The 26,630-nt window shown below is 46.2% G+C and overlaps 2 protein-coding genes across 2 annotated transcripts in view; one reads left to right on the top strand and one right to left on the bottom strand.

Annotated features, from left to right (window-relative positions):
• The window catches only part of Rassf4 (Ras association domain family member 4), a 35,165-nt gene that overhangs the window by 3,522 nt on the left and 5,013 nt on the right, over positions 1-26,630 (top strand). The window contains exons 2-6 of the mRNA XM_046458389.2: positions 5,982-6,072; positions 8,005-8,080; positions 19,390-19,532; positions 20,961-21,052; positions 21,730-21,887. Coding sequence (XP_046314345.1) covers positions 6,011-6,072; positions 8,005-8,080; positions 19,390-19,532; positions 20,961-21,052; positions 21,730-21,887 — 531 coding nt within the window. The 5' untranslated portion in view covers positions 5,982-6,010. The remainder of the gene's footprint in view (positions 1-5,981; positions 6,073-8,004; positions 8,081-19,389; positions 19,533-20,960; positions 21,053-21,729; positions 21,888-26,630) is intronic.
• Positions 13,814-15,351, bottom strand: Depp1 (DEPP autophagy regulator 1). Its single transcript, XM_046458390.2, has 2 exons — positions 15,114-15,351; positions 13,814-14,509 (listed from the first exon to the last, which is right to left on the bottom strand). Exon 2 carries the CDS (start codon positions 14,480-14,482, stop codon positions 13,844-13,846), a length of 639 nt encoding a protein of 212 aa, XP_046314346.1. The 5' UTR covers positions 14,483-14,509; positions 15,114-15,351; the 3' UTR covers positions 13,814-13,843.

Genomic DNA, 26,630 nt, shown 5'->3' with positions numbered 1-26,630 from the left:
GCTGCACAGTCACTGCCCGCTGTCCACACTTGAACAGCTGACTTTTTTTAGCAAAATCTGTTGCTAAGGGGCAGCCTGCTGTCCAGCCAGACCCCCTTAGAGGCAGCTGGCTTCTTCCCGTGGCCAACCTCCTGCCATTTGCTGGCTAACAGGTGCAGGGAGGACCCTTTTAAAGATTCATTGTTTTCAGGGCCTCCCTGCTGCCCTGGATGATGTTTGAAAGTTGTGGCCAGGGCTGCAGAGGAGCAGAGGACTCAGGCTTCCCAGGAATGCAGGGTAGAACAGCCTGCACCCAGTTGTGCCCCACCATCTGGCCTCCTTTCCTGTGCTTCCCAGGTCACTTTCTTTATTACCTGTTTGATTTTAATCATGCTCAAGTGAGAAAATAAGAGCCATGATGTCATAAAATGTTAGAACAGAGGTAACCAAGATTTAAACAGGTAATCAAGAGGTAATCCACTTAGATTTCACTGGTGCTAGCTTTGAATCTTTTAATTTGGATGTATTATCCATATTGCCAAGAGAGGATCCCAACACCTATGCAAAGAAGGCAGTACATAATCTTACTGTAAGAGGCTTTCAAGTGCACACAGTTTAGTTTCCTGAAAATCCTACTTCATTTGGCTCCTTTTTCTTCTTTTACAATTGACCTGTAGAAATTGGGCCCCAATGTTTCCCTGAAGAACCATAGGGTCACCTTCTTCTGTAATAACTAGCCCCAAGACTTCAAAAAAAGAAAAGAGGGCCCAGGCTCCGTAGTTGTAAAGGCCTCCCTGGCCTTTGTCCCTCCATAGCAGGCTGTCTCTGCACGGCTGGCAGAGCAGCCGCTGAAGTGGAAAGTGAAAACAACTCACTGCTTGTTCACTGAGGACAGGTAGCCTGGCTGGCACACCCGTGCCCCTGGGGGCCTCTCCTCTGAGGAGCCTGGGAAGCAAGCTTGGAGGCCTGAGTTGTGTGCCCTGGGGCCTGGGGCCAGGGAGCAAGCCAGGACAAAGAAGGCTGCTGGGGGGAGGGGAGGCGCCCTCAGGCAGGCCAACTAGGCCTGTCCAGCTGCATCTGTCACTCTGTGTTTTGCAGACTGTGCCTGGGTGGCAGGCCAGCCTTAGCCTCATCCTTTCTGGGCTCAGGCTTCTGCTCGCACCTAAGCATCCTCTCTTGAATCAACTTGTACTTTCATTGGGCTTCTGCCTTTTCAAGATTGTGCTGTTATAGAGATTGAAAAAACAGTTTTTCAGAGATATTCAGAGGCCTTGCCCAGGGCACAAGGAGATTCAATGCATGGAAGGCAGTCTAAGGAAAATGTTCCAAATGGAGAAACATCCCCCTTCCTCTCCTGCTGGGTGTTACCTTCTTTCCCACAGTTCTCATTCAATGTCATTTCTTGACATTTCTTGACTGTGTCTTAGATACTATTTGAAACTCACCAAGACCCAGAGTGAGAGAATGAATGAAAATCAGCTCCACCCTCGATCTGGTAAAGCAGTAAACACAGTGTTTTCATTTGAGTAGAATTCTGCCAGCCATTCCAGAGAGAGAGAGACTCAGGAGCTCAGGGAGATAGGTAGTGTTGCATGCTTGGGATGGAGGCATCTGAGAGCCAGAGAGACCAAGTGACTAACGTAAAGGCCATGCAACTGATTAAAGTCAGAGGATACAAATACATGTATGGTTCTCTTAAAAGAGAGACTCCTTTTCTGTGGGACTAGAATTCCTGTCCCATAAGGTGCATGGCCCAATCCAGCAAACAGAAAGAGCCCTGTTACTAAAGCGGGCCCCATCACACCTCCCAACCTTGCTCACTATCCTCTCTGCCCTCCCATGGGATGGTGTCCCACCCTCTATCCCTGCCAAGCTTGCCTGTTTATCTTATAAGCCCATCTTTCCCTTTCTCCCTTCACTTTGCTATCTGCAGTCTAGGGCCCTCTTTAACTTTCCTCCTGATTCTTTCTCTGTGCAGTGGATGTCACCCCACCTCAGCTAGAGACTGAGCACACTGGCCACGTCCTTACATAAACAGGCCCTCAGAGGCAAAGTACTCCTAAATGCTAGCCAAGGAGGCCAGTGCTATCCAAAAAGGAAATCTTGGTGCTCTAGTGGATGGGGCTACATGACACACACCTTACTGTCAACCAAAGCAGCTCCTTTTAGTATGACTTGCATAAATTTTTCATTTGAACAAAAATTCTACAATTAAGAATATGTCAAACATATTGGAGGTCAATATTCTTTATGGTACAGATGGGAAAATTAAGTCTCTGAAGAAAAAGCATGCATAAGGTCTTAGCAGCTCCCAGCCCAAAGCTTTTTAGGAAATAACTTCTATTAATAAGAAACCACCATCTGACTTATAGGGAAATTTTATTTTTGGGTGTTTCTACTACATACAGCAAAATGCTGTGGAAAATCAAAGTATTGTAGAGTTTTGTCATGAGTTAGAAGACGAAAAACTAGAGCCCCACTAAATGCATCTGTCTCAAAAGTGTGTTAGGTCTGACTATATTCCTTTTGAAATATATTTAAATATAAAATATTCAGTTAAATGTATATACCATTTTAAATTTACTGCATTAGTAAGGCTAGGGTGGGTTATGGTGCAGTAACAAATCTCTGAAATACCAGAGGCCTATCACAGAGATTTATTTCTCTTTCCCATTGTATATCTGATGTGGATCAGCAGAAGGCTGTGATTCAGAGTCACTCAGGGACAAGGGCTTACTATTGAGTAACTGTGCCAATTAGAACAAGTGGCTTTCTCAGTAATCACGTTAGGAGACAGGTGTTGGTTCTTAAATGCATTGGCCTGGAAGTATCCATAACACTTCTGTTTGTAGCCCATGGGCCAGAGTTCATCACATGACCCCACTGAACTGCAGGGTCTGGGGAGGGTTAGCAATCACATGGTCCTTTCAAGAGCAGTAAATACCTACAATCACTTGACTTTAAACAGTGGAATATAACCCTAACAATCCTGATTTCTGGCTTCCTATCAAACCAGATGATCTATACCTTTGAAGGAGTAATATGTCCCCAATTTCCCACAGATTGTGTGTTTCTCAACTAAGTCCCCAGATGCTGTTTTGTTATCCTGCTATGTATGCCCAACTCTGGAGGAGCTGACTTAATGGGGAGTTTGTGGATCTTCTTGTAGTAATTCAGTCATTCAACAACCATTCAGCCTCTGTTGATGTGCCAGGCTGTGGGGCTGGAAACCAGTAGTAAAGTAGAAAAGCATTGCTACCACCTCACCATGCTCCTGTGCTTCTGTGAGTTTTGGAACAAAAGGTGTGGCCTTCAGGGCCCAGCAGGGTGGGAAGTCAAGAGGAGGTACCTGGGCAAAGAGGTGCTGCACCTATCCTGACAGAGGGCTGTTTGGGCAAGGGTTTCTTAGAGAGCTAGCATCAGAATATTGGAGGAGCAGCAGGCTATGTTCTGATTAGAAACTGTAAATGTACTAAAGGAGGAAAAAGCTTGGCACCCACTGTGAGCTGCAATCAACCCAGCAAACCTGAGGCTCAGAATAGGAAGTGGGATTGAGGCTGGATATAGAGGAAGACAAGAGAAAAACCCACCTGCAGTTGTTTCTTTGTAAATCCAGCCCTTCCTACAATAAGCTTTCTTAAAAATGTGGCTGTACCTTGTACACACAGAAAGTGTCAACCCAGAAGCCCAGACTCAGGGCAGCTCCTGCCCCACAAGTGTTTGAGGAACTACCCAAACATGCAGCTGGCAAATCACTTTTTCCACTGGCAAGCTGAGGAGTTGAGGAACTGAAACCCTATTTTGAAACCTCTGCTGCCTGACCAAGAAGAATGCAGCAGCGTGTCCCCAGCTCCAGGTCTCAGTGGTGCCGTTCCACTGTGTCCTTGAGTAGGTGGGAGGGTCTGCCTTACTTTAGAGCAAGGCAAAGGGAGTGTTAACTGGATGACGCTGAGGTCACTGAAAAGCTCACCTCCCTCAAATCATTTCCCTTCTCCATGCTAATTGTATTTTCTCTGCTTCTGCAATCAAATATTCATTCCCAACACAGAGGATGGGTTCATGATATTTGTGAGAGCAAGGAGGAAGAGAACTTGCTGGACGGTCAATATCAGTGTCAGAGGGGACAGAATATTCTGCAGTGACAGGCCCTGAAATCATTAGTAAATATAACAGAAGTTGGGCCTGACCTTGACTCCCAGTAACATTTGCACACACACAGTTCAGCTTGATAGGCTGTAATGGATTCATCTGAACAAATGTTGGGGGTTTGTGAATAAGCTGATCTCTGTGGTGGAAGGACATAGAATGCACCCTGGCTGTGTTACCTTCCAGTGTCACTCTACCCCTTTAACCCCTAAATGCAACTGGGAAAGTATGAAGAGAGAAAAACTTTAGCTCATTGCCCAGCATGTAGGAAGCCTTGATAAGAGAGGATCCTCAGCCAGAATGTAATCCTCATCTGTAGTTTTGTTTTCTGTGATTTTTGTTACCCAGGGTCAATCTTAGTTGAAAATACTGTGGAAAAAAAATGCAAAAAGGAAGCAACACTATTCTGAGTAGCATGATTAAATCTCATCATCCCACTTCTTCCCACACAGACATGAGCCATCCCTTTGTCCAGTCTATCCACACTGTGTACACTACCTGACCATTAGTCACTTAGTAGTTGTCTCTGTTTTCAGATCAGCTGTCATGGAATCACAGTGATTGTGTTCAAGTGACCTTTATTTTATTTTATTGCATGGTACCCAAATGCAAGAGTAGTGATAATGGCAATTCAGATATGCTAAAGAGAATCCTTATAGTACTTTCTTTAAATGAAAAAAGTTCTTGACTTGATAAGGAATAAAAATAATACTATACAATGTTGCAAGGATCTATAGTAAGAATGTATCTTCTCTTCATGAAATTGTGGAGAAGGGAGAAGAAATTCATCTGGCTTTTTTTTTTCCTTTTTTCTTTATTACACCTAAAACTATATAAGTTAGGCCACAGCCTTGACTAAGTGCTTAGTCAAGCTGGAAAAGGGATTAGATTACAGTATTCAATACTATCACAGGTTTCAGGAATCCCCTGGGGATTTTGGAATGTATCCTGTATATGTAAAAGGGGTGTGTGTTATTATAAGGGGAGACAGAGAAGTAGGAATCTGGGCAACATACCAGCAAGATAGAGAAGACTCTCCTGATTTACCCTCCGTGAGAGAAAACCAGGCGGGGCTTGAGAAGCCCTTTAAACCTTTTACAGTATGGAAAGGCACACAGATAGCTTCACATGATAATCCACTACTCATCCTGAAGGCTAGATATGAGCCTGCTGCACAAAGGAGAAAAGGAAGCTGATGGTGGGGGAATGCTAAATCCCTGCCCAAAAGCAATATAGAGAAGAGGTTGAGACAAGAATCAGAGGTTCAAATGCTTGTGTTCAGTAGTGACTTCTTGTTTGCCAGGTGATCTTAGGCAGCATGCTTCACCTCTGTCCCTGCTTTCTTATCTATAAAATGGGAATATGTGATCCCTACTTCATAATGTTGTTGTAGGACTAGGTGATTCATAGAAAATGCACAACAGTGTCCAGCATGCTGTGAGCACTGTACTGAGTAACCCTGGACTTGGAACAGGCCCAGGGGAACTGACTCCCAAGGCAGTGCTAGGGCCACTCTCCCAGCTTAGTGGGAAGGGAAGAGAGATCCAGGGTGGCTTTGAGGACTTGGGGAGCAGCCAAGACTGAAGCCATCATTCAGGGTGTTGCCACAAGGAAAGAGAGCCACATGGCCTGAAATGGTGAGAAAACTGTTCCAAATTCCTAAAGATCATGGAGTTTTTCAGAGTGGGGGACCCCATCCTCTGGGCCTGATTCTTTCAACTATAGTCACCCTACACTTGAACAGCTATGAAGCCAAGGTTACAGGCCTCAGTGCTGGGGCCCCAGGTGCTAAAATATACCAGGTAGAACTCTTCCTGGCTCACCTGTCTGTGAACCCTCCCTCATCTTTCCTCCAGGTAACTTCCAGGTCTGCAGACAAGAGAAGATGAAGGAAGAGTGTCCATCCAGCTCTCACGTGCCCATCAGTGACAGCAAGTCTATCCTTAAGTAAGCTTTGGTGTGTGGTAAAAGAGATTTTGCATCTCCTTTTGGCACCTCCCTGCATGGCAGCCATGTGGAGGGATGGGGGACTTTTTCAGAGATAGAATATGTGCCCTAGGGACAATGGTGGGTGCTGTGTTTTGAGGCCTGTTTCTTTGGAGATCAGTGTACCCTTCAGAGTGTGGGTTTGAGCCCAACCTCCTAGAACTCACAAAACCAGGAAGGCAGAATGGTACCCACTGGGGTTCCACAGGGAATATATTTAATTTAATTTATTTACAAACTAGAATGATACTAACACTCTCGCTAAGTTGAATGGTTAACTGGTTTTGAGTTTTTAGTAAAAAAAAAAATGAGTTTTTAGTTAAAAAGTATTTTATTGATGTAGTTTTAACTTTGCTTATTTCTATTTACTTTCATAAAAATATTGGGGATATTTTCTCAATCCATTTCTTAACTGAAGAAAAGTATCTTTTTCATTTTATCTTGCATTTTGAGTCCTGAGTCCAAATATTTTCTAATATTTTCACCCTGCCAACTTGAAAGTGAGCCAACATCCTTGAAATGATTAGCTTTTGCTGGGGACCTTCCCCCAGGGGTCCTCCCAGGAGCAATCCAAGAAACACACATCGTTATATCACATCATTGCTTCTCTTTGCATTATTTTTAATTTAAATTTTGTAATAAGAGCAATGTAACAATATAATCTGAAAAGTCATAAAAACTTTAATCATGATTAAGTTCATGTAAATATGTATTTGCTAATAATTTTATGCTCAGCATTTATCTCCTACACAATGGAGATGTGACACTGAGTCCTGCCTTCTTAATACCATAAGTTCATACATCGATTCCCCTATGAGTTCCCATCATGTCCATGTCACATACAGACCACAGACTCAGGCCCTAGAGCAGGTTCTGCTGTCCTCATTTTGTGTTGCTTGCATGTGGCGGGAGGCACTGCCTGAAAAGGAGCCAGAACCTTGGGCTCCAGCAGGGGAACCTTACACCTCTGGTAAAACTGGCTGGGCAGGTATGGTTCCTAGACCCTCCATAGAGAAAGCACTTTGGCAAAATAAAAAGAATGCTATCGGCTTTCACCAATAAATTTTGAATTGATTCTGCTGGTAGTATAACAATTTAGATGTTCTGGGTTCAATAAATGTGTTATTGCTACTAATTTTACCTGTTTTGTTTTCCCTTTCAATGTGACTACTAGAAGATTTAAAATTGTTTCTGTAGCTGCATCTTGTGTAGATTGTCCTGTGCTGCCTTGCATAGCCTTTTCAGGTGTGGAAGCTATCCTGGTCTTCTCTGTCCAGCACGTCTGTCAGGGCACTGTCACTTTTCCTTTTTAGTGGGAGAAATATGTGGGCAAAGTGGGCCATCAGGATCTGACTCTCAGCCTGTTGTCTTCATCCTTTGATTGTTCCTCTGGAGAGTCAAGATGGGCAAGAGGCAGGCACCCCTCCTGTTCTCTCTGCAGAAGCCACACAGGGCCTTTATAGGAATCAATACCAGGAAAAAGCATGAATCTTTGAAATGCCAATAATCCAAGCCCGGGGGATTCCTCTGAGGAAGTGACTCAGAGGTAGAGCACAGGGAAGTTGTCAGGAACGCTTATCTGTGATACTGAAAGTACACATACCCTAGATGTCCTTGGGAGGTTGGGGCCTACCTGCAAGTTTTGCTTCTTTCTGAGCTTCCTCACCTAGAACATTCCTCTTTCCACAAGGATCCACATGCTGAACCTTCTGGAAAATGAAAGGATTGATGTCATGGTGGCACCATCAGGGCCCTCTACTGATCATATGCAACTGACAAAATGTGTGTAATTATGACCATTTTATGAGGGAAGAAACTGAGGCTAGTGAAGTCAAATGCCTTGTCTGGGCCCCCTCCATGCCCCAAGTGTACGTGTGTGTCTTTACCTTTTAGGTCGGAGCTCTTGAGCCTGCTGAAAACCTACAACTGCTACCATGAGGGCAGAAGCTTCCAGCTGAGGCACCGAGAGGTGAGGCCTGCAGGTCATTTTTGTTCACAGGGTCACATCATTTATTCTGGCTTGCCGAAGACAGCCTTGGCCCACACCTGTTTTTTCCAGGGTAATTATGATGACTATTCTCTTCACTCTGAATGTCCCAGTTTGGATAATAAATTATATGATTACCCTGTCACTTCCTGGTCAGGGACCAGGTTACCAGCCAGCAAAATAAAGTTGCAACATCCCTGTAAGAGTTCAGAGAAGATAGGAATCACTTTAGGTATCTTTTCCCTCCACCTTTGTCCAGGTAAATTGATGGGACAATGGTGTCTGAAGTCTCAGAGACTGCCTAGCCTATCACAGTGCTTATTGGAGGAGACCAGGGAAGAGTCAGTCCCTCTTTTTTCCCTACCAACACAGCCCAGTATCCCTGCCCTTCTAACCTATGTCCTCAGTGCTCTCATTTGTAAAGTGAGGTATTTGGGCCACTCAGGGTTATAAGTTCATATGGTTGCAGGGCCTTACAGGCTACCCATGGGGAGTAGGTCCAAACTGGGGTTAGCAGCTACCCATCAGATCCAGCCCACGGCTGCCGTGCAAGAATTTGGGCCTCATTCAGCCAAACCTCCCCTATTTTTCAAAAGCAACTAGATGTCTGGAACTTCACCAAGAATTTCCCAAATCTTAAAACATCATAAAGGCTTAAGAAAATATGTCCAAGGTCAAATGCAGCCTCAGATACCAGTTGTACTCCAGGGCTTGTCCTGCAGGACCCAGGCTCAGTAGCCATTTGAGGGAAGATGAAGCAGAGCCTGGTCTTCCACCAGAATCTTCAGACATTTTACACAGGAGCATTAGTCACAGCTTTGTACTCCTATCTGGGTCGAATTTAGTGTATTATATAGCTTAATGGTGAGTCTTACCATATTAAGATTTTATTTGGGGAGTTTCCATGTTGAGATCCTGTTGGCCACCCGTACATTCTCCATCTATTGGTGACTGACAAGGGCCTGTGAATTTCAAGTCGCCTTTCTGCTGTCAAACACAGAATGGGAAACTCACAAGAGACTTCATCAGAGTGGAGGGCACTGACTCACTAATTCTCCCTCATATTAATTATTCATCAGTCCACATCCTTCTTAAGCAGCAAATGAGAGTGAGCCAGATACACAGTTAGACACCTGAGGCACTCTACAGACCATGCCAGAGGTCACTCTCTTTAGCATCTAGTTATGTAGGCTGTATGGCTGGGGAGCTTTAGGCTCCTGAATCAGGAAGGCTGGGTGGCTTATGACCACCTGGAATGGCACAAGCCTCACACTCCACATTCCTTTGATGTGCCCTCCTGACTTGGTGCTTTGGCACTGGCCCTAACACTCGTCCTCCTCTCTATGTGCACCTCATCCTCTTTTCTCTTCCAGGAACTATCTCTCCAACACCTCTCTTACCTGATCTGCTCCCAGACTACCCTGTCCACACCCAGCTCCTTACTGCCACTGGCATGGCTCTAAACCCACCACCTTGCTATAGTAGGTTCTGCTATAGTAGGTTCTTTTCTTACCTGAGCAGTGAGCCCCTTGGAGCTGGGTCTAAGCCTCACTTGGTTCTGGCCTTGGTTCCCCAAGCCGCTGGTATCAGTGTGTACCTGTGTGTGCACAGCTGTTGGGTGACCAGCCACAGATACAGGCCTGGAGTGAGTTGGAATAAGAACAGAGTCCTGAGCTCCAGTGTGCTGGGCAGTGGGGAGGGACAGGGGGGAGAAGGGTGTGGCAAATGGGGTCAGAGGGCTCTTGCTCTTTGACCTGTACTGCTAAGTGAGGAGTTGGTTCCCACTTCAGATTGCTGATAGAGGCAGGGGGCGGGGGGGCGGTATGTTAAGATTATCTACCTGCTGGGCTTCCATTTTTCAATGCAGAGCCTTTCAGAAATTGATCCAAGATCCTGGTTGTTCTCCTTGTGAGGTTCCTGTACCAGCAGTTTCAGCATCACCTGGAAACTGGTTAAAAACACATTCTTACCACCCCTCCCCCAGGCCTGCTGGATGAGAAACTCTTGGTCCTCCCAGCTGGAAGGGTTTAACAATCCCATCAGTGCATTCTGATGAAAGTCAAGTTTGAGAGACATCAGTAAGAACTTGGTTTTGGGATTCCCCAAGATAATCCCCTCTGTAGGAACAGCCATGTTGGGGGCAGGACTGTGAAGTACTCCTCTATTGGTCTCACCCTGTGTGTGCGGGACAGTCCAAGTGGAAAATTGGGGGACTCCTCAGCCCCAAGGAGCATTTCTGACAGCCTGCAGTGGTAGGAAGTTAACTCACAGCAGGGGGTTTTCAGGTCCCTAACCCCAAAGAGGATGTGAAGATCTAACCTGATCTCCATAGAGCCAGAAGTACCTTTCAGGAGCTTTCTGCAGGCCTGACAGACATGGGGGTGCCAGTGTGAGTGAGTGTCTTTTTAGGGCAACAACCCCATAAAGATAAGGCTGAGGGCTGGGATTGTGGCTCAGTGGTATAGCACTTGCCTAGCATGTGTGAGGCACTGGGTTTGATTCTCAGCACCACATATAAACAAATAAATAAATAAAAGTCCACCAATAACTACTAAAAATATTTAAGAAAAAAAAAGACATGGCTGAAGGTTTGGGGCTCAGCATTATTATACTGATAAGGATGCCAGGTTCTAGGGCATCATGCCTCTTAGGGTCTCTCTGAGTCTTTGTGATATACCTACCAACCATCTCACAGATTGCAGATCTGATACTTCCTGGGCCTCTGGGATCTCCCAGTCTTAGGCACTTGTTGTAGGGCCATCCCAGGCTGACATTTCCTTGAGCAAAACCTCTAAAACTATAATATAAGAGTTTCGTCCCATGGGAATGACTATTTTTCTTGCAAAGAAATTCCATCTCTCAGAGATTGTCTTTAGTCCAAAGTCACTTTGAAGCAAATAAAAGATGTCAGCAGGGTTCTGAAGTCTGAGCAAAGTTGTTTATAATATAGCAATTCCATTTCTGACCCTAAGGTTCAGAGGTCTTTAGAGGTCACTGCTGAGTATCACTGAACAGATCCTAGGAATACAGTGCTGTTTGTAGCCCTTGATCCCCAAGCTAAGGTGCCTTTGGGCTGCAAAAGGGCTTGCTACCCAGGTGTGCCCTCCTAAAGCCATACAGTGTACTGAGAGACCTCCTGCATATTGTCATTGGGCCTCCCTGGTAGCACTTATAGCCTGGGTGCTACACTTAGGAGGCACTGTCTTCTTCACAGTCACATCCTGTGTCTGTAGAACTTGGAGAGATGAGGTGCTTCTGTGGACAGGGACCATACTCTGGGGCAAATGTTTCCTTGTGACCCTTCTCCAGCTTCCTTAGGGTGAAGGCATAGATTCCTTTCTCTGGAGGCTAAGATACCAATGAGCTTTGCCTTTGGGATGATTTTGTTTGTATTGCAATGAAAAGTATAAGCTGCTGAGAGAAATTTGTGCCTTTTGAAGATGGCAGTTTTAAGTAGACTGGCTGGTGTCTCAGAAGAAAAGCTGACTACCTAGAAATACCTGTATGTAAACCTATCACTCTAGACTTAACAGATTAAGAGGCAGGTTAACTCTCTCTGAACTGTTGCCTTGTACGCAAGCCTTACTCTCAGTTCTCAATGGTCTTACAGGCTCCCCCTGATGGGCATGAGCATTTACTACACCCAATCTAACTTAGGACTTCACAGGCCTTGAACAATGTAACAGAAAGAGCTTCTCTATCTACTGTGCTGAAAGACAGGAGCCTTTCCTAGGAAGGTTGCCCAATTCCCTCTCCTAAGCACTGGAAGACCACTGAACCCTGAAATGAGTAGTTGGCCCCTTGGACAGCTGTTCCTTGGAAGCTACAAAGGGCCTTCCCAGCCTGCTCCTTAGGGAGGATCTTGAGTCCCAAGCCCCCTGGTTACTCCAAAAGCCAGGAATCAGGAGAATGTGATTGCTCAACAGGGGTACTTAGCATAAAAGGAATTCTGGGATGTTCTGTCTTCAACAGCTTGGGACACTGCCAGAAATCCCTCTTCCAGCTTTTTAATTCAACTGCTGGTTGGAGAGCACTTTTTGAAGGTGCCATTAACTTCTTTCATATCAAGGATTATTTGAAGAGTCAGAATCCAGGCATCCACTCACTCCATTTGACCATCCCCCCACCATGACCCCTTGCAACACTGTGGTTTCTGACCATAAATAGGTTATGAAGTTCCACCAGAATGTTGTACTAGTTGCCAGTTACCCACAGTGGCCCAGTTTTCATGCTGCCTTGCAGAAGGGGCTTAAATGAGGGTGGCCCAGCAAACCTGGCTTATCTAGTCCCTAACTAGGAACCCACTGGATAGGACATCCCTGCCCATCACTCCTGAGGACATTATAGCTAAAGAACACCCTACATATATTTATAGCAGGTCAGGGACCCACAGGTTGAAAGTTATTGAGGAGACCCAGCAGGCTGTGATAGATGCAGACATGTGTAGTTGGTGCTTATCATTCCATCTTCAAGTTCATTTGTCTAGTTTCCCAGCCCCTGTAAGGACAGATGATGGTGTCCCCCACTTTACAGATAAGGAAATTGATTAAATTACTTGTGTGGAACTTTTTCTTTTTGGTATGTGGTTTATATTCTGCCTTCCCAGAAAACCCACAAACAAGGATCGATAAACATTTAACAAATCCAAAGCAATTAAACTAGACATACAAACACAAATGAAGAAAGAAAGAAAACAGATTGATAGTTCAAGCAAGATGATAGAGGAGACTCTAGCTTGGCTTGAGCTTGGCTGTGGGCCCCCACTCCTTTTCTCCTTTCTCTCTGCCACTCCATCTTGATGAGGGTCAGCGCAGCACAAGAGAACACAGTGAAAGGTCTTTAGTCATGATTCTTTTCAGTTATCTGAAAGCCATATACGTCTCTGAGGACGGAAATCCACCCCCATTCCCTGTCCTTTTTCTCATGCTTGCTAGATACCTCCATCAACTGGGGTTCTCCAGGCTGTGAGAACCCAAAGCTGACCTGTGTTGGTCAGAGTCTTAGGACATATGAACTGGCTGGAGATGATGTGGGTAGGGGTAGGGACCAGGCCAATAGGTCCAAGCATTTGGCACCCTGTGGGTTGAATGGTACAGAGTCTGTCTTGGCATGGGGACCTTCCCAATGCCACAACAGGACTTATGAATTGGAGCCATCAGGGTTCCCCCAGGGTGCCCAATGACAATTCCCCCTGGAACACAGTGGTGCATTTGTTAAAATTCCATGTTTTATTTTGGTCCACATGAAACAAGGGCTCTGAGGGTAGGGACCAAGAGTCTGACTTGGGTATGTCCAGGGCCTTACTCTGAAGTCTCTTGGGAGCTGAAAGCCCCATCGCCAAGCCCTGCCCCTAATTTCCTCATCTGTGGCTGCAATAGCTACCTAGAGTACAGGCTCATGATATTTGTTTACTCATCGGAACAGCCTGAAGGCAGGTTCCATCAGTTATGTTCATGTTACTCATGAGAAAAACAAAGAACAGAGACACAAGTCACTTGCCCAAGGTAACAGGCCAGTAGGGAGTAGAGCAAATGGCATCCGTCATGTCTCCTCATGTGAGACAGACTGTCATCACTCTTCAGAATAGGGGGGCTTCTCACTGTGAATTGTTAGAACAGGCAGCTCTTGCATGAAAGCATTTCCCTCCCAAAGACCTGCCAGGGACAGTATCCACCATAAGGGAGGGAGGTGGGGAGGCAATGTGGACCCAGCACACTCTTTACAGAAGCCTTTATTGGGGAGAAGTCAGAGTTCATGGATCACAGGGAGGTGCAAGTAAAGACTTCTGAGAATACTACTTGGGCGGGGGTTGCAGGGGGAGGCTGTGGCCCGACCTGGCTGCCCAGAAGTCCAGGTATTCAGGTTGGAGCTCTGGTGCACATCCTGTGATGGTCTTGTCAGAGAGTGTCCAAATGCCCTGGCTTCAAAGAGCCTCCTTCTGGGGGACCCACTGGGCTTGCCACTGTTGGCCTCTCTGTGTGCACTCCTGTGTCCTGCAGAGGGGCCAGTTCTTCTGAGCTGGTCCCTCCTATTTGTCTCGTTTCTCTGAGACTCCCCAAAGATCCAGTCCAGAGGATCAGTAGTGCCAGCAGAGGGCAGTGTGGACTGCTGACCACTGAAGCTCGCAGTGTTGTCCTGTAGGGATGCTGCAAGGTGACTTTTCTCACTGGACCGGGCTGACCTGTGGGGTCTGCTGGGTTGGCTTCTGGCTATGACCTTGTCAAGCAAAGAGGTGGGCTGTGCCAGTTGACAAATAGACCTCACATAGTCATCCAGGCTGGGAGAGGCTGGGGGATCCTGCCCAGTTCCCCCCGGCAGGATCTCCTCTGAAGTCTCTCGAATTGTGGGCAGGTGGGCCACAGAAAGTAGAAGGCGGGACCTCATTGCTTCTAGTAAAACAGAGGCAGCAACCTGTTGGCCGATAGAGAACAAGTGGTGAAGACCCGCCATGCCATCCCGACAACTCCCCCCACCCCCGTATCCCCTCCATTATCTGAGGTTGTCTGAAGGAATCAAGTGCCCTGAGAGCAATGTGAAATCTGCAGACCAGGAATCAGACTCCTGGGTTCATCCTTCCCACCAACATTAAAACTACATGTGCTAAAGACTTTATTACTGTGGTTTAAGATTGTGCACAGAAAAGAGAACCCAAATGCACAAATGTGGGATCAGAAGAAACTTGGGCTTAAAGTCAGCATCTGCCATTTACTGACTTTGAGAGCAAGATCATCTCTCTAAGCCTCCACTTGCTTTTTCATAAAACAGGGTTATAAATATAACCCTGGCAGGGGGGCTGTGGGAAGCACATGAGATAACACCTCTTGTGTGACAGCTCTTTGTAAAATCAAAGCCTTCTGCAGATGTGGCACTTAGCCCCCGGCAGACTGCCATTAGCAGCCCATTCTAGTCTCTATCCTATAGAGAGATTGTACAAGTCAAGGCTAACAATTGCTCTCAAAAATAAACAAAACCCTTGTGTTTTATCTCAAATCAGAGAGCATTTACTCTCTCTTACCTGTAGCTCAAAGATCTAGGAGTAGCAGGGAAGCTGGACGACCAAGGACAATCCTATCCAAAGGGAAGCCCCGGAAAGCTCCAGGGTGGAGAGGTGGGAGTCTGGCAGCTCGAGCCCTGTGTCCAGTGTTGGGTCACTGGGAAGAGGATGGTATGGACAAAGCGCTGTGGGTTGATATCCAATGTCTGCAATGGAGGGCTTCTCCCTGTGCTGTCTGGCAAACTTTGAAGCCTGCTGGCCGCTTTTATACCTTTCCTCCAGTCATCAATTACTGTCACGAGGGCCAAAAATAGCAGTGCTCAGGAAGGCACTCTGAGGAAAACAGTTTGACAGGCGGGGCCTGGCCCAGCTGCCAGCCTGGAGCATGTGTTTGTGCCTGTGGGAGGGTGGAGAATGTTTACACTGGAAGGTGGGGGTGGGGTGGCCTTCACTCCTGGACACCTCAGTGTACTTGCAGAGTCAGGGGGGCTCCACGGATTCCCATAGCCAGACCCAGGGGCCCAGAGTCTGCCACCTGCTCTTGTATTATATCAGTAGCCTGTGACCCTCGGACATCCTGGTGTTGTGGTCATCCTTGCTGAGTGCTGGGCCTACCTCTGTGAGGTGGGGCTGGCCAGGTCCTCAGGCATCAACCATGCAGAGCCCCAGCCTGGAGGCTTCCTGGGCCTACCCCAAGGTGAGGTATATCCACCTTGGACTGGGACCAAGGGCAGCCTGCTGGAAGTCTGATCCTAATCTTGCAACATCCCAGATGAGGTATTTTTAAAAGCGAATGTGTTTATTTACTTGTTCACTAAATACATCGTGTTACTGTGTGCAAGAGACTGCTTTAAGTGCAGTAAACATAGCAATGGACAGTCATGGCCCCCTGGAGCTTATATTCCAGGAAGAGAGACAATTAGGTCATCTGTGAACAGATGTTGTGACTTCAGGTATTGATGAGAGCTGCAAAGAAAAGAATAGCAGTGGCATGGGACAGGGTGGCAGACTACGCTGTAAGTACAGCAGTTAGGAGTATCTTCCCTAAGAAATGACATTGATGTAGAGACTTGAAAAATGTGGCAGCATGGGCAAAGACCCTGTGATATGAGTGTGCTCGACATGTTCAAGGGACATTATGCCTGCCCCTATGGGAAGTCATAGGATCCTAGCCTGGACACTGGGTTTCCCACAGAGGCTGATGGAAGGACAATGCAGGGTTTGAACAGGGTCCTATAGTTGGACTTCTGCTCTGGCTACTGTGTCCGGATTATAAGGGGTGGCTACTCGGAAGGCCAGGGAGACCTGGGCAGCATTGAGAAGTTGGGGGGGGGGGGCTTCCAGGACAGGAAGTGGCTGAGGACAAGGTGGGAAGGCCCTGGGAAAGGTCTTGGTAAAGAATCAGCACTATGCCAGCTCAGACAGATCCCTAGGTTCTCCACCCCAGCCTGAGCCCACCTGGAACACCCCTGTCCTCAGTTGGGGGAGGAAGAGGAGTCATAGAAGGGAGAGGGCTCCCCAATCCTGAGATCTTGGTCTTCAGTTCTTGCTTCCAAGTGGGCAAAGGTGTGAGGCATCTGTGAACGGAGAGCAGGATTTCAGTGCAGCGGGGCAGTTACCCCCTTGGCAGTCCTTATATCTGAAGGTTTCTATCCTTTGTCTGTTTCTCTGGCACTTCGTTGGATTATTAGTAATTAGCTAATTAGTCAAGAGAATGAACTGAGGAGGAAAGAGTTGACTGGGACACAGATTTAGAGGGCCACAATAACTTTCTGGTATGTGAAATTTGAGGCCTTTCTAAGGTTGGTATTACCATCAGAATCAGGAGACACATCTCCTGCCTCTGCCTGCTGGCACTTCTACTAGCAGATTAACCTAGTAGAATCTGCTCTAGCCTTAGTTTTTCATTGATTTTATCAGAGATGGCTTTAGGCTAATAGGGCCTCCCATCCATTAGGATGGATCTAGAAAGAGGGGAGGGTATATCCATGGTGGGTGGGCATGTTGGGAGCACAGGACACACATGGGTAGGGACATCCAGCATGGTCCCATCCAGTCAACCCATACCTTGCCTCCTCCTTCATTGCAAGATCCCCAGATTGTCCTCCTTCAAGGACCAGACTTGGCTGTCCAGCCCCACTGCCTGTCCGAGCTGTGCCTTTTCCTCTTCCTGGAGTGGGGTAGGCATTCCATCCTCATTGAGATGCTGACTAAACTCCCTCCTCTCCCCTCCAGCAACCTCCAGGACCTCTTCTGGTCTTGGGCAGTGGGGAGTGGCCAGCTTCCTATCTTTTTCAGCTGTCTTGGGCTTTCTTCAGGCTGACCAAGCTGTTCCTTGCCTGCCACTGCCTTTGTCCAGGCAGGTCCTACTGTTGGGAATACCTGCTCCCCCATCCTCTCCATCCACCTTCAACCATTTCCAAGGACCCGTGTACAGGCACCTTCTCCAAGAGCCTCCCTCAGCTCTCCTTCTGCACCCAGGCGTGAGTCCCTTGTGGCTGGAACCATGTCTGCTTCATCTCCCTCTGAGGGTACTGGGTCTTCATGAATGAGGTGATCCCACAAGCTGAGATGTTACAGGTAGGGCAGGGTCTTGTGATAGAAGTACCTGAGGCCAAGACAGAAGAGCTGAATCTTACCTTGGTTTTTCTTATTTTCCCCAGATACCTTTAATTCCATAGCTCAAACAGCCTTTATAGGGAGTTTGGTTTTACATCTGAGCCTGCATATCATCAGTGGGTATCAAAATAGCTCTGATATTTTCTTGTTTGGTTTCTTTTTTCAGCAAATAGGACAAGGTCATATCATAGAGTTATGTGTATGTTCAATAACTTTAGAGGAGATCATTTTATCAGACTGTTTGAACTAGAAATGATTGCTAACTGTAATTCCAAACCCTGCAAGGCACCTCTGTAAACACTGCCAGAGATATGAAGAAATTTCTACAGTGCCCTGTTCTCATAGGGCTTTCACTGCCCATGAGGAGAGAGAAATGAAATTTGTGAATCTAAATGTTGTTCAAAAATAACTGCAGGATTCCACCCACTTAAGTGAGAAGTCTAAAATAAACTTACAGATGCATAGAGAAGAACGGTGGTCACCAGGGACAGTGGGGGAGGGTGGGTGAAATGGGGATTGGTGTTCAATGAGTATAAAGTTACAGTTATGCAAGATGAATAAGTTTAAGAGATCTGCTGGACAACACAGTGCTTAGAGTGAACAATACTGCATTGTGCGCCTAAACATTCATTAAGGGAGCAGGTCTTGTGTTACATGTTCTTACAACAAAAACAAATAAGTAAATAAAGAAATACAATATTGGATGAGATTGTAATGGGAGAATGATGTTTAAGTTCTCTGGCTCAGTGGGGACGGTGTTCAAGGAAGCCTGGTCAAGCCCACTTATGGGGTCATCCAAATAGGCACAGAGAATCTGCGATGGTCACTGAGAGACTGAGGCCATAAAATAGGTCAGAGACAAAGAATTAAGGACACAAGGGGTGTGTGAGCCAGAGCCAACCAAGGTGCTTGTGGAGCAGAGGGCTTTGTGGATTAAGATTTCAGGTTGAGTGACAGGGAAGGAGCTGTTCTATCTGCAGAACTAAAGAAACCAAGAGTGGTTGGGGACACAGGATGAAAGCGGTTTTACAGAAATACTGGAGGGGGATTTGGGACTGGCAATGTCCTAGAAGTAGTGAGAAAGGCAAGATCAGCTATCAGAAAAAAGCCAGCTTGGAATTCTGGTTGTAGAATGAGTCCCAACAAATGGGAACTGCTGCCATCAGAAGTGTGGGGAGAAGGACAGGGCTGAGACCCATCTGGAGGAGGAAGTCCTTTGTCCTAGCGCACATGAGATCCAGCAGGATCTGGTGAAATAGGAACCTTGCCCAGGCACAGTGTAGGCAAAGCAGTGTCTTGTGTGGACAGGTGGTCATACTGTGCTGCTCTGGAACACGCTTCCTCACTGCAGTGTGGACGTGCCTGCTAGACAGCTGTGGGTTCCTGTGGGACACCTGACTCAGTCCTCTGTTCTGACCCTGGCTGTGCCTCTGGCCAGGCCAGAGCTGGACAGTGGAAAGCATGCCTCAGGCTTCCTCCCACAGGGCCCTGGCCTCCTGTCCTGGAGCACGTAGAGTCTTGCAGCTCTTCCTTGGCGGATGAGGAAACGCCAAGGAGAAGGAGTGTGTTTGGGGGCTCGCCTGAGTGTCCTGTTCCTGCGTGGGTATGGGAAGAATGGGTAGTAACTCTGAGGGTGGCTGCTCTGGGGGTGGACGTTTGATGTGTGTGGGCCCCACAGGAGGAAGGGGCTCTGATCATCGAGGGACTCCTCAACATCGCCTGGGGACTCAGACGGCCCATTCGACTCCAGATGCAAGATGACCGGGAGCGAGTGCACCTCCCCTCAGCTTCGTGGACACCTGGACAGCCCAGCTGCCCACTGTGAGTGCCCAGAGGGCAGAGTGGGGTCAGTGGGCCTCATGACACCTTTCAACCCTAGCATTACTGTTTAGGGTGTTTGTGGGATAGGCTCAGCCTCAGAGTGGACAACCCACTCTGGACAGGTTCTGGCATGGGAGCATAGCCCAGCCTGGCCTCCATTGTCCTGTGACTACCTCAGTCCTTCCTCACTTTATGTGCACAAAATGCAGCCTTGCCCAGGGTAACTTTGCTAGATAACAACCACATTGTCTCCCTCACAGAACATTCCTAGGCTTCTATCACCTCCATTTTACATTGCTGGAGGGGGATCCCAGGGCCAAGCACTCTACCACTGAGCTGCATTCCAAGTCCATTCAAACCTTATCTGCATGGGGAGGGGGACTAAGAATTCACACAAATTTAGCTTCCTACTACTCTGTTTTATTTTAATCTCTGATTTTATTTTTGTAAATATGTTAGAGTTTAAGATCAGACTTATTTTCAGGAGAATGTTTTGATCAGAAGGACAAAGTTTTCTTACCAATCCTACTGTTTCATGGACGTTTACCTCCTCCCACACTCCTACCTCTCAAAAGGGCACTTTGCTTGATTCTGCATGGATGCCTCTTTTTAAGAGGCAAGCATTCAGGACTGTGCCCCCTACAAACCTGGAGGTAAAACGGATGCTCTGGGATGACTCACCATGTTGACACATAAGCATATCCCCATATGCTCAGAGGACAGATCTGAAGTGCCTAAAGACCTTCTGGGCTCCATGAGACAGCATATCCCCATATGTCCCTCGTCACTTGTAGCAAATTTTGAGCCACACAGACTTAAAGCATAAAGAAAGACTGGATAGCTATGGGTTCCTGTAAAGCAGTAGTGTGACCCATGTTCCTTTCCTGAGATAAATCTGGTCCCAGGTGCTATCAGCAATTGCAGACAGCAGCCCACGTATTCCCCTGGACCCTCCTGTCTGATTCTTCCTGGTAACGCTTTATTGAAGGCAGTATCCCATTGTGCCTGTTCTTTCTCCATCCTGGCATGGAGTATATGGGCATGGGGTCAATCCTACAAGAAATGTGGAGGATGGCCCTTTGGAGGTTGCCTCTGCCTGACTCCCTACCAGGCCCTTGGAAAACTCAATTTTCAAAACTGTTCAGGACCCTGAAGCTGAGCCCACTGGGTACATAGCTGCATAGGGATGCACAGCACTGGCCCTGTGCATGTGTCTAAATCTTGCAGCCTAGCATGTCCACTAGGGTCTATGGGGCTAGACATTTGCTCTTCCCACAAATGCCTGTGGGAAAATTTTGCATTTCTTTGGTTTTTTTGCATTCACTTGTCTCAGCTTGCCCCATTTCTGTCCTGTATCCTGCCCCCAGAGGCAGCCAGCTTCATCTCTTTGGCCTAAGCCACCTGAGTATTGTGATTGTCTCTTTTCAGAAAGGAACCACCTCCCCAGGACAGCAAAGTTACTACTGAGGAACCAAGCACTCAGACTGTGCCCAAAGCTGAGAGCTCCAGAGATGGCTCAGGTAAGTGGAGCTCAGGAGCTGTCAGGACCCTGTTTCATCCAGGGGACCAGGGAATTGATGCACAACCACAGTCTCCAAAGTTCAGGCTTGTGGAATAGCCCCAAATGGCTTCATTTATCTTAGGAGTGACCTGTTCTAATAGAAAGCACTTTGCTTACAACCTCATTTACTCCCCTTTATGGAAAAGGGAGCAGAGACTTGCAGAAGGGTCACAGTGTGTCAGTGCCTTGAGTCCCCTGCACTGTGTCATGCTATACAAAGAAGGAACATCAGCAGAAGGCGCCATGCCCTCCTGGCCCTAGGACTCTGGGGCTTCATTCATAATCGCTCACCTGTCCTCTTTGTGCCACTTTCCTTAGCACTCAGTGAAGGAGTGGGTGCACAGAGGACAGGTCTGAAGTGCCTAAAGACCTTGCTGGGCTCCATGAGACAGCCAGGGAGGCTTATGGTCATGTGATGTGACACAAGTTACACATTCCTGTCTGCAAACTGTCTGCAAATTGTCCAAGCTCTGCCCCTGCCTCTAACACTAATGTCACTGTGTGCTGCAGTGCGGTTTGACCACAGGATTCTTGGGAGCCTCACAAATCCCAAAGGTTGCCTGGTGGCTAGACCCACGGCAATTTCTCTGCCGCCGCCCTCCACTCTGCCACCATCTGTTCCATTTCTCTCCATAGGGTCCCTGGAGGAAGAGGAGGAAGTACCACAGTTGATGAGGACCAAGAGTGATGCCAGCTGTATGATCCAGAGGAGGCCCAAGTGCCGTGCACCTGGCGAGGCCCAGCGGATCCGCCGACACCGATTCTCCATCAATGGGCACTTTTATAATCACAAGGTGATAGTCCCCCCTGGTATCTTCTAGTGCCCTGAAGCTGAGAGCACAGGAGCCATGCCTAAGCACAGGCACTGCAGCCCTATGATCCTTGTCACCCCCCCCCCCTTCCTAAAGGCTCAGGAGGAAAAGAATCTTGCCCAAAGACCCATTAGCATGACAACTCATTCATGATCTGTGCTTTCTCTGCCACACACTCACTGTCTTTCCATTCTCTAAGTGGTGTGGATTTTTGGCAAGCTCAAGGCAGACAGTAATGCCAATTTATCTTTAGTGAGGCGATGTTCTATAAAGTTTCCCTCCAAGTTCAATTGATCATTCCATGGGAAAAGTATGTATCCAGCCATCACTCTCACTTGTTAAATTAAGCCTGCTAGCAGAGGTGTGGCTAGGAGCAAGTGTGTTTGTTCCCAGAGAACCTGAACAACTCCTGATTCCCAGCACCCGCCTTTTGTCCGAGTATGTATTGTACTGAACTTAGGAAAAGATCACCTTCCCCAAATTACATCATTCCACAAACAAACGGAACTGTAAAAGGAGAAGTTAATTGTTACTATAAATGGAATGAGTGGCAGTTTGGGTGAGGTCCTGGTTGGAGTGTCCTGTGATAGGCCATATCCTGCTGCCCTGGGAAATGAAAGCAAAGGTTTCCAGTTTGAGCAGCTGCCTTCCTTGATAGAGCATGACTCATGGAGATAGAGGAACCTGGGAGGTCCTAGGATTCAGGTCTGAAGGAACAAGTAGGTCAGGTCTTCTAGAGGTTATTCAGGCTGCCCTTGAGGCACCCTGGACTTCGGGATAAAGATTTCAACTCTGCAAGCTGAAGGGAAAACTTTTTTAATCTCATTACCTCCCTTCCGTGCCTTGCTAAGTTTGCAGTCAGTGTTTACAAATGACAGGGTTTTATTTGTTAAGTCCAGAAAAATTCAACGTGAAAATCAAGTCTCCTGAAAAAGCACAGGGAAAGGCAGGGTTGAAGTTCAATGGAGATTAAGAATATTATATAGATTAACAATAAGACCATATTATAATTTGGGTATCCTTTAAATCTTGTTTCAAAAAAGGTTTAATCTGTAAAAGGTTAGTATTTGAATAAATATTGACATGCTATTTTAAGAAATTTTCAAAAATTGTCAATGAATTTGTATATGAGGCTAGGTGTGGAGGGACACACCTGTAATCCCACTGGTTTAGGAGACTGAGGCAAGAGGATGCAAATTCAAAGCTAGCCTCAGCAATTTAAAGAGACTCTGAATAACTTCACTCAGTCTTTCCCCAAACATGATCTGATTCACAGTGAAGTTAATTTTATTTCCAGACTGGGTAAAACTTTTTAGCTGTTCTCACTGCTTTGTCCTGGCCTATTGGATTTGAATGTGGTCTATTAGAGAGAAACATTTTGTGGTTAATGATGAGAAAGCAGCCCTAAGGCTTTTGTTCTCATTTGGAGTTGGTTTGTTTCATCTTGAGTTGTTTTTTTTTTTTTTTTTTTTTGAGGGGGTGGTTTCTGGGCATTGAACTCAGGGGCACTTGACCCTGTCTCAAAATAAAAATTAAAACAGGCTAGGGATGTGGCTTGGTGGTTTAATACTCCTGGGTTCAATCCCTGGTACCAAAATAAAATAAAATAGAATATGTACATAAGTTTAGGTTGTTTCTAATTCTGTGCTCCTAACAAAGAAGAATATTTTGCCCCATGGCTCAAGGTAAAAAACAGTGGGTTGTAACTCCAGTACATTGACTTCTCTAGTGTCTCATTTGTCTCTAAGAAGTATGTCTGGAACATTGAACCTTATTTTAGGCATTGCAAATATCTCAGGAACATGATGTCTGGAGCACTCTGTGAGCTTAAAAGAAAGGAACAATGAGGTTTCTCATCACAGCCACAGCCTTATTTCCATTTGAACCACCCTCCTAAGAGAGGCTGCTCAGCCAGCCACACACTCAGGCCTTGGACTATTACCCCAGGAACAGACTTACCTGGAGAATATGGATGCATTTTTTCCTGACAGATGTCCTACTTTTCAGAACACAGACATTTTGGACAGTTGGATCACATCTCCTGGGTGAGATAGGAGCTTCAAAAAAGACACCCTATGTGAAAGCCCTCATTCTTACCTGCCCTACATCCATACCCAGTTAGTATTCATAGAAATTAGGGTACAAATTCCTTGAGTCACAAGCAACAGTTGAAGGGTGGGGGAAAGAATAGTAGCACTGACTTCTGGTGGGAGTTGTTCCAGGGTTTATTTCTTAGAACTGTGTACTTGTACTTCACTCAATCATTTCCACAAACTGTTCTGATTCACAGTGAGACTGGTTTTATTTCCAAACTGGGTAAAATATTTTAGCTGTTCCTATACTGCTTTGTCCTGATCTATTTATTGGATTTGAATGTGGTCTATTAGAGAGAAACCTTTTTGTGGTTAGAGTTGAGAAAGCAGCCCTAAGACTTTTGTTCCCACTTGGAATTGGTTGGCTTCATCTTGAATATCTGTTTTTTTTTTTTTTTTTGGCGGGGGGGGGGGGTAGGTGGTTTCTAAGAATTGAATTCAGGGGCATTTGACCACTGAGCCACATCCCCAGTCCTATTTTGTTTTATTTAGAGACAGGGTATCACTGAGTTGCTTAGCACCTTACTTTTGCTAAGACTGGCTTTGAACTCAGGATCCTGCCTCAGCCTCCTGAGCTGCTGGGATTACAGGCATGCGCCATGTGCCTGGCTCATCTTGAGTTTCTCAATGCTTTGTGCAGAAGAAACACCAACAGTCTCTTGTTAATAAGATCTTTCAACTCCTTGAAATGGCTTAATCGCTCTTTTCCATGTTTCTTGGGAACTGATGGCTTTCTGAATAACGTACAACCCAGAGTCAGTCTAGTTCTCAGCTATGGAAGAAGCAGGTTGGGCTTTGAGGCTGCCTCTGGATCTTATCAGAATAGAGACCAGCTGGGTTACTGAGAAAGTCCCTTAAGCACCCTGAGTATCAAATACTCTCTTGAGAGGAATATGTGAATTTGAACTTGGCTTAGAAAGGAAAGAGAACTGACTACTTGCAGAGTAGTCCGTTTCTCCAGGAGGCACCTGAACCCAGAGTTAATGAACGGCTTTCAAGCATTGCAGAATCCTTATGTGGCAAAGTTCTTTCTAGATAGGTAACCCTGAGCAGCTATTTGACCTCCTATAATCCTATGTTTTCTAAGAAAAAGGGAACACATTATAGGCACTTAAAATGGTTGTTATGAGGATTAAATCAAAGATCTGATGTAAAATATTTAGCAGGTTCACTACATGGTTAGTATTTACTGAGGACTTATTAAGTATCAGGCAGTGTCCTAGGTGATTTCATATTCAGATATTCCTCCACTTGTGTTTTAGTCACCTTTTTCACTGCTGTGACTAAAGGACGCAACCAGAACAATTGTAGAGGAGGAAATTGTAGAGGAGGGCTCACAATTGCAGAGTTTTCGGTTCATATACAGCTAGCTTCATTTCTCAAGGCTCAAGGTGAGGCTGAAGATCATGGCAGAAGAGTATGGCAGAGGGAATTAGTTCACATGATGACTAGGAAGCCGATAGAGTCTCCACTCACAGATACAAAATAAATACCCCAAAGCCATGCCCCCAATGCCCCACCTTCTCCAGCCACACCCCACCGGCCTCCAGTTACCATTCAATTAATCTCATCAGATGATTGATTCTCTGATTGAATTAAGGCTCTCATAACCTAATCAATCATCTCTTCTCTGAACCTTCTTGCATTGTTTCACATGTGAGCTTTTGGGGGATGCCTCACATTCAAACTATAACAAATTGTTATGAGATTGTGTCCCAATAAACCCATCATATATTGAAAATGTCAACGATGAAAATGTATCTAGTACACCTGACCTACCAAACATCATTGCTTAGCAACACAACATTCTGTAGAGAGCTGGTGGTTTTTCCTTGTGATTCCATGACTGTCTGGAAGCTGTGGCTCACTGCCCTGTCCAGCACTGAGAGAGAAGATAGGATCATATTATCAGTAGCCCAGAAAGATCCAAATTCAAAATTCAAAGTACAGTTTCTACTGAATGTGTATTGCTTCTGCCCCAAAGTTGAAAAAATTGTGAGTCAAACCACCATAAGTTGGTGTCTCATAGGCACAAGCAAGATACATGGAAGATTATAATGTCCCCGTCTTCCGAGGAAAAAGCAAAACTGTGAAAAAGCCCATATGGCTGGAACACAGGGTGCTTGTGAGGGGGTCTTAGTATCATAGATGCATAACAATTAGAGGAGCTATGGATGGTGTTGCATAGGCTGTGGGAAGTCTTCAGATCTTTTTAATTAGATCCATGCTTTTTATTTTAATTTTATATATATATATATATATATATATATATATATATATATATATATATTTGTTATAGTTGGACACAATATCTTTATTTAATTTATTTATTTATATGTAGTACTGAGGATCGAACCCAGGGCTTCGCACCTGCTAGGCAAGCGCTCTACTGCTGAGCCACAACCCCAGCCCCCCCACCCCGCCCATGCTTTTTATAAATGTCTCTCTGACAAATTGTACTGTACAGATAGCATGGCCTGGCATTCTTTCCAACTGCAGATTCTAAGTCAGGAGGTCTGAATTGGGTTAGGAGAAGTGGGAGGGCCGAGGTGGGACTTTAAACTGTGAAGCAGACCAGACCACACACTATATTTCAGGGTTCTTTAAAAGGTGGTACGCATATTTGAGCAGC

The sequence above is a fragment of the Marmota monax genome, unplaced genomic scaffold, assembly GCF_021218885.2.
Source record: "Marmota monax isolate L192 unplaced genomic scaffold, Marmota_monax_Labrador192_F-V1.1 WCK01_AAM20220418_F8-fsc00161, whole genome shotgun sequence".
Classification (NCBI taxonomy): Eukaryota; Metazoa; Chordata; class Mammalia; order Rodentia; family Sciuridae; genus Marmota; species Marmota monax.
This window is presented reverse-complemented; position numbering and strand designations above follow the sequence as displayed.